At 39.2% G+C, this 8,354-nt stretch overlaps 1 protein-coding gene across 3 annotated transcripts in view; it reads right to left on the reverse strand.

Moving 5' to 3' along the window:
- Nucleotides 1-2,996: 2,996 nt before the first annotated feature.
- ankib1 (ankyrin repeat and IBR domain containing 1) overlaps nucleotides 2,997-8,354 on the reverse strand; it is a 45,056-nt gene continuing 39,698 nt past the window's right edge. For all 3 annotated transcript variants that reach the window (XM_015389539.1, XM_015389538.1, XM_015389541.1), the window contains exons 18-20: nucleotides 5,350-5,461; nucleotides 4,447-4,490; nucleotides 2,997-4,183 (exon numbers count right to left, since the gene is read on the reverse strand). In XM_015389539.1, the coding sequence (XP_015245025.1) occupies nucleotides 3,281-4,183; nucleotides 4,447-4,490; nucleotides 5,350-5,461 (1,059 nt within the window). In that variant the 3' untranslated portion in view covers nucleotides 2,997-3,280. The remainder of the gene's footprint in view (nucleotides 4,184-4,446; nucleotides 4,491-5,349; nucleotides 5,462-8,354) is intronic.

Consider the following 8,354-nt stretch of genomic DNA (forward strand, 5'->3'; position numbering starts at 1 on the left):
AAATGAACCATTAAGTGTTGGTTGTATTTATTTATTCAACCAGCTACTCTTCCACCTTTTTTGTTTAATGGAGTTATGTAGACGGACTGTTTTGTTTACCACCTGTGGTTAACAGGGATGGCGTGGGTTCTGCATTCCGGCTCCTTTGTTGCCCGTTTCTGTTCAGCCTGCTCCACGGTCCACATGAACCATTTATGCTTAAACGTGGGCATTTAGACAGCCAAGCATGAGGTAGAGCTTGGTGCAGACTTTGATGTAGAGTTGTATATTTATAAAAAGGAAATTGCTTGAAATTTTGCATCTGCATGGTTTATAAATTTGATGTTTTTGGGCGTACGCTTTTATGGATGCTTTTCAAAGAGTCCCCTGATCCGCCATCTGTTGCTTAGCAGCACAGCTGTCAGCATGCTTCATATTCTCCAATGATTTTCCAAATATCGTGAAACTTGTGACTTAAAGCTGTACAGAATAGCTCTATAGTAGTGATTTCTGGAGCAACGATCACAATGTATGCTTTGTAACAAGTTATAGTTTGCTTGAAAGCAAAGAACATCCAAAATAAAAAAAAAAGTTTGCTTTTGTTTTGGATCAAAGGACTTTCTTTGTTTTTTTTTTTTATATTTTGAACCCAAAAAAATAGAAATCGTTTCAGGTGATTTTAACACATTTATGACTTCTTCCAAACAGCACTCACCTGATTTTCACAGTCTGAATGCTGACTCTACAAGAGCAGTGTGGCATCTGCAGACATGCCCCCCTTAGGTTGTTCCGTCCATCTGTGCAATCTTAGGTTTCATAACAGGACTCGCTTTACTCCCAGAAATCTCCCCAAACAGGAATTTCAGGGAAAGTAACAGTACTCAATCCATTCAGAAAGTGGTGGCAGTTTGACATGTCTCCTTTTGAAAGGTCTTTTATTTGTCAAGATAATCTGTTTGAGTTTGCAACAATAGGCTGTCACCTCATGTGCTTCTAGGTGACAGGTCATCAACCACATCCTGTAGTTCCTTCGTGTTTTAGTGGAGCAGGACTCAAAAGGCTCTTTATGTCAGAAAAGTCATTTAAAATAACTTGTCTGCTTTGAATAAAAATGCAAAGGCAGAACCTTTTTTCCAAGGGGAGAAAAATACGTTTGCCCTTTAAAAAGTGGAAGTGGAAGCTAAACAGATTAAAACAAACACCTGTGAAATATTCAAAGAAAGTGCTTTTTAGAAATAACCACACATCACCGTAAAAATCAGCACAGTTTATTGGCATCACACACCAAACAGTTTTCATATAAAGAGGGAATGTATCAAGTATAGACTATGAAAGTGCAAACAACATTTTAAGAACTAGTTGCTTTACAATAGAAAAACTTAATGAGTTTAAAAAAAGTTATCATTTCTTAAAATAGACCAAGGGATTAGAGGTGAAACGTAAGTAGAACCTCCTTTAATTGCACTCATTACACAGAGAAACACGTCCTCTTTGATTGGGACACTCCCAACCATCATATATCTGTTATCTATATGGCACTGACAATCTGAATACTTAAGCAATAATTGCTGTTAGATTTAGTGTTGCACCACGCATCAACTTTTATAAAGTTAATTTACTGGAATCAGACATGAGTCTGTACATAAAATGTATTCTGGAAGGTCAAACATGATTGTTTTTCACCCCATTATTCACAAGTTATTAATAAAAGCAGAAATACCTATGTTATATTCTTTTTCAATTCGTCTTCAGATACATGATACAAACACTGTCGACAAACTTTATGGATATAAATGATTTGCCTTTTTTTCTTTTTTTTTTTTAAAGAAAAACCGTTTGGAAATCCAGGGCGGAGAGCCCTTCTAAATATAATACTAACAATAGAACAGTAACATTTTTTATTAAACCATTAAACTATCAGTTTTGTTCATCGATGCATTATGATGTGAACAAACCAAAATGCACATGCTACAAAATGTCTGGATTAATAAAAAAACAACAAAATGTTTGTGTTTGACCACTAAATGCTATAACAGAGACGCTTCTTTAAGGTAACAGGTGTTTTAGTCTGTGCAAATGGCACCCGGAAAAAAGGTGGAAAAAGAAGTGAATCATGAAGACTGACACAAAGGCACTAAATCTGCAGTTTCACTGAAAACTGCTTCAAAAACATCAACTCCCCTTTCACACTTCGAGGATGTCTTCATGCACTCCCCTGCAGAGTTGAATCCACTATACACAACTCAAGCTGTAATAATTAAAGAAAATAGGACTGGAAGTGATTGCCTGGTTTTCTTATTGGCTGACCCTGCCTGCTGCATACAAACAAAGTCTCTCATGTTTTTCACATTAAACATTCAGCTCAAAGGTTTTCACATGAGCTACAAATTATTCAGTTCCAAATGTGGGAGCTGATTCCACCAGGGCGGCCCCCGCGGGATCTGTCAGCGTATTCTTCTTTTTTAGCTGTGAGGACACTTCCTATTCAGACTGAAGCTCTTAGAGATGAATAACTATTGTCAAATCCATTCTTTTTTTGAGCAGGCCACCTGCTTTTCAGTTGAACAAATAACCTTTTCCTCTCTTGAAAGCGACTTTCACATAATGTCTGAAACCACTGCAGTGTTAACACTATTCAATTTTACACAGCACGCAACAGCTTTTAGTGAGTGGGATTTGAAAATAACATGGAGCCACAACTTCAAAGCAAAAAAAGTATGGCTCTGGACATGCAGGTTTTCAGAGATTGTGGTAATCAGGCACAATTTGCTTAAAAGAATCCACTTGGTGACGGCAAACTGTGCTTTTAAATCTGTTTGGCACCCTGTAAAGTAAGCTGATATGAACAGCATTAAGAACCTTCTATAGAAATTGTTTGAATACAATAGCAACGTATAAATTTGCTCTTTAACACCTGATTCAGTCATACAGTAGGCTATACTCCAGTAGAAAACGCCTGCTAGATATTTTAACTCCATTCCACTTGAATCTAGGAAGGAGATTCAGTTTTTTTTTTCCCCACCATCAGGCTGCATCCTAATTAAAATTTCTAAGTTCTTCCTTTTATTTATTTTATTGCAGTGTGCTCACAACACTAAAAAAGGAAATCTAAGATCTGATTTTACTGCTGGCTTAAAGTTCCTGCACTTAAACTTAACTGATTTATTTTTTTCCCACTATGGCTGTAAAACCAACACATTCTTCATTCTTAATACATTCCACACAAGCAGCTTCTAGAAACTGCTTTCCTGTCTGTAGTGGTTTTGGCCTTCAGTAAACCTTCCAATTCCAACCAAGCAAATCAAAACAAGTGTGAGTGGTCCTCCCACTCAGAGGAGCTGGTGCTGGGCAGCTGGTCAGAGGCATAGTCGGAGCGTGGACTGTCAACATGGCTGGCCTTTGAGTCGGTGCACTCAGCATGCTCTCCACTACTATCAGGCTCTGCCATGTAAGGCAGCTGGGTGGCGTCAAACCCCACCAGATCTAACTGAGTTGGCCTCTCTGCGACAGCACAGCTGTTCTCCTCCATGTCGCTTGACCTCTGAGTGGAGAAACCTACATCTGCCTCCTGAGGTTTTCCACCATCAGCGAAGACGCTAAAACCAGCCCTCTCCTCGTCCTGCGGGCGTCCATCCCTGCCTTCCTGAAGCGGACCCACGTCAGAGTCGTCGTTTGAGGAGGATGGCGGAACCAGAGTGATACCCTGTGGATTTATATCGTGAAACCAAGCCATAATGTTTCCAAGCAGATTGGCATTGGTTGGCAAGGCAGAAGATGACGATGGGTCGCTGCTGCCACACGTGGTGGAGTCTGTCACATCGGTGGAGGAAGAGAAGAAGCCGGTGGAGGAGCTGCTGCCACCAAGGGCGGCTGGTTTCTGCACCCGGCGGTCAATGTCACAGTATTTCACAGAGGTGGGGCCGCCGGGGCTTGTAGAGTACTGGCTGCTGATGTTGCCCAGCCTCGGCACGTTATCTCCTCGCTCCAGCAGCTCTGAGCTGCTCAGAGAAGTTCTTGGGAGGACCTCGACACCCGGAGAGCTCTGCTCAAGCCTGGAAGGCAGGGAAGTGCCAATTGCGCCAAGTGAGGCTTCATTGGCGAGGAAATCGTGGTTGGCGCCGATCTCTGCCATCCTTGATTCTTGGAGTGACAGCTGGATGGCCAGTAAAATGTTAGGGTCGTCCTCATCCAGGGAGTCAAGGCCCTGCAAGAGCGAAATGTGAACAAGGCAACCTTAAAAAAATGACTTCCTGATTAAACCAGAAGACTGTTATTATGTGTTTATCTCTTAACATTTTCCTTTAGTCTTTATTTTTGAATTACAAATATTGCATTTATGTAACTTGGCATAATATTATCGTTAAAACCATAAAGAGAGACATGCCACCTGATGAGAAAAATATTATTCAACCTCAACAGTTTTCTCATCCAAAAAGCTCATATGAACACTGTTCCATAGGCACTCACCATCAAATGAGCAGGTCTGCGACCACCTCCTACATCCTGAGCTTCTTTTGTTGGTAATAGATTTATTAAAAAAAAGAAAAGAAAAGAAAACACATGAGAGTGAAAATTACAGTCATTAGGTTGACTCTACATTTGCAGCTGCAAAGCAGTTTATTTCATTACCCTTTATTACAAGTACTCAATTCCTAGAGTAGAGCACATGGCTGCAAACACCTGGCAGACCACTGACCTTCAGAGTTTGCACAGACAATTCACTAATTAGGTGTTTTTAACCAAAATGAATAAGTTGTCCTTGGCATGGCAGAGGCACTTTGCAGGTTTCTGAAATGGCAAATCGACTATGCACTGCTAAAAGAAATGTAATGGACAAAAGTGCCTGATTTAAAATACTAGGCTGAGGAGTTGTCATTTTCTGCATTCTTCACATGCATTTATTCAAATGAAGAAAAGCGCTGGAATATTTTGTTAAACGGCTTTAAAAGATAAATAGTTTATCTTTTAAAGCTGAAGTATTATTATCTTCCATGTAGCAGAAAAGTTTTTCGAAGAATAGTTGGTCCAAAAGAATGAAGTTAAAGAGAGATTTAGACCAAACTAGACCGCTTCCAAATGAAGTAATGTATGAGGAACAACGTTTGCAGGAAGAACACATAATGGTTGATCAGTGGGTCAACAGGGACAGCATCCAGCTTTGGGATTACTTTGTTCGGATAGAACTGGAGTTTTTAATTGAAATGGGTGAAATTGTGACAGCCGCAACACGAAAACATTCCTCTTAAACTAAAAAGAGCAGAAAAACACTCTTTATATAAAGACAGAACCAGAAAACGAATACAGCTGCTTGTTGACAGATGTTTCTCACATGAAATAACAGAGAGGAGAGAAAGGAAACAGTTGCAGTACCTAAAATGGTGTCGCTGAGCTCATCAGGGTCGGGTGTGTTGCTTCGGACACTGGACATGTCGCCTCTCCTTCGTTGCCGATGTCTCCTCCTGTACTGAAACTCAGCATATTCCTTTAAACAAGAACAGGAGTCACTATTAAAGAAGAACAACTGACCAAAGTAGGATTTATTATTGATATAAAAGCACAAATCATAAATAACCTCTCTGATTCATTCAGTAACATATATCGTAATATTTTTCAATAAGTTAGACCAAGTAAAATACTTGATCACTAGAAGTCCCCAGTTACTAAATTCTGCAAATCAAACAACAAATAAAAAAGTCAAACACAAAGTAAAAAGTTTTTCTTGTGCAAAGCCAATTCATCTCACATGTGGGCGTAACGCCTGCTAATGTTTATGTTTTTGACAGATACATGACACACCAATAAAGTGAATAACCAGCCTTTCAATTCATGTTAAAGGTTCTTTGACTCTCATTACAGATTCATTTCTAATGAGAAATAATGTAGCACCCTATGTTCAATTAGCCAATAAGCAGTTTTTAAATACAGCATTTCTTTTATTACATAGGGAGACGTTGCAGCATATCATTATTATAGCAAAAAACAGGCTGTATTAGAATTCTAATGAATGTACCACTCACTGGAGCGTAAAAGTTCATGCAGAATCAATTAAGAAATCTTTTACTGCAAATGCACAGTTTTAATGTGTTTTAATGTGATAATGGTAGAAACTCTAAGAGCTCATAATTGGTATCAGTAGATTTGTTATACAGCATAGATACAGCAGGAGAAAAAAAATGGGGTCTTTAAAATGACTGATTTATTAAATGGCAACCAAAAAGCTAAAAATGACCACTAATAGTGAGTAATAATGCTCATCCTAAACCATCTGAAGTTCTAAAGGTTTTAATGATGGTAAATGAACAACTGGAATAGAAACTTGTGGTTGATGTTGGGCATATGCTGCAATCAGAGATCTGTAATTAGGGTCAGTTTTACAAGATGGAACAAAAAAGTGGAAAACCAGGACATCAAAGGTTCCTCAGTAAAAATTAAAAAGCTGGCTCACAACGTTTATAGTTCTAGCTGACAACATTTCTGATCATTGGCATCAAGTAATCCAACGTAAGGAAAAAAACAATATTGATTTGCCTTCCTAGAAAACTCGGAAAGATGTTAGTTTGGAGTCAAAGCTGATTTCCGGAATTTGTTACATGGTCAAGCGTTAAATAATGAGACGTTCAATGCAGCTGTCAGAATCCTCTCCTAACGAGTAAGTGTTCTCATGAATAAGTTACAATTTTTTTTTTTCGTTCACAATATTCAAACTTCAAAAACCGATCCAAGAGGACTTCTCAGTCAATTTCCTCATTCATTAGAAAAAATCACTGAGTCACATCCATATATAATCAAAAGGCTGTCATCCAAATTCTGCCTTTCATGTTTCCACCGGTCTAAAAATAGCCCCACTATGAAGTAATGTGTCGGCATTGTAAGAAGCATGGAGCGGCCCATCTGTAGCTGCGCCTGTGAGGCGGTGTCAGCCAGCTTTGATTAGTTACCACAGTGTTCCAATTAGCTGCTGCAGCAGAGAAACAGCAGCTCTTTACTGTGCGCTATTAGAAGCACAAGTCCATAATAATCGGACAACAAAGAAGTCTGCAACCCTGTTTGTTATTGAGAAGCATGAGAGACCAAAGGAAGAAGGTGAGAAAACCTTCTGTTCTACATATAGATGGATAATTTGTTCCTCTGAAGAGGAGCCACTCATTCATGCACCATGCCTGATTAAATAATTTCTCCTGAACTTGCTTCAGATGCTCAGTGGATTAAAGTATCCTTTACTAAAAGACAACGATCACATCATTGATCTTAAATATCGACAGGAATAGTTTTATAACCATATAAAATGTGTATTACTGTTCGATTTCAAGTGAAATATGGGTGGAGTTGTGAGAAGGTGAAACGCAGTGGCAGACGAGTTGGAGGTGACATTGTTATAGGCCAATTTAGAAGGCTTTTTTTTTTTTCTACCCTGACATCAACCCAAGTGATCGACACTTTTCAAAATCCAGCTCCCACTGAAACAAGATTACAGTCCCTGTGCAGAGCGGTGATGCATGTGAGAAGGAGTAAAATGTCTCAGGCTCCTCATGGAAGCACTCTGCTGTCACTTCTGCTGCAGAGAGGCTCAGATAAGACATGAAAGGCAACAACATGGCTTCTTCTTTTTTAATTCTTTATTAGCTGCTTGAGCAGAGTAATCCCTGGTCATGGGCCTTCCTACTGTTTTATCTATACAGTAATATACAGGAAAATAGACATATTAGTCCCAGATTATATATATATTTTTTTATTTTACGGCTTCTACATTAAAGATATTGATTAAGCTACAGTGCCTCTACTGGAAAAAAGGAATTTTAATAAGATTTCTTTTTTTTTTAAGGATCTAAAAATTGACAACTTTTAGTGTGTTCTTAAAAACAGGCTTAAGGTAGATAAAAAAAAAACACCTTCAGCTGAGGGTGGACACAGGCGTCCAGGTGGTAACAGACAGAAACTAGATGTCCGAGCCACCTCAGCTGACTAATGTGGAGGAGAAGCAGCTCTCCTCATCTTTTTCTAAGGTAGTGCCCAGCCACCCTACAGAGAAAGTTAATCTCAGCCGCTTGTATTAAGGATCTTGTTCTTACATGAACAGGACCCTAAGATACTACAACACCTCCACTGAAGACAGGAACTCTTCTCTGACCTGAAGGCCACCTTTATCCAGTGTAGAACCATGTCCTTGGACCTGGAGGTGCTGATCTTTATTCCGGTTGCTTCATACTTTGCTGGTTATGTATTATTTTAGCCTCAAGTGGATGGGAGAAACTCAAAACAAACTCAGTCTTTTACATTTATCTTCCTTTTTCAAGAATCCTTTAAGCCACTAGCATGCACTTCCCTAACGTTACGTCTCTTGCAAAGACCAGTGAGGAACATTTAAGAACAAACAG

Source organism: Cyprinodon variegatus, unplaced genomic scaffold (genome assembly GCF_000732505.1).
Source record: "Cyprinodon variegatus isolate N-32 unplaced genomic scaffold, C_variegatus-1.0 Scaffold464, whole genome shotgun sequence".
Taxonomy (NCBI): domain Eukaryota; kingdom Metazoa; phylum Chordata; class Actinopteri; order Cyprinodontiformes; family Cyprinodontidae; genus Cyprinodon; species Cyprinodon variegatus.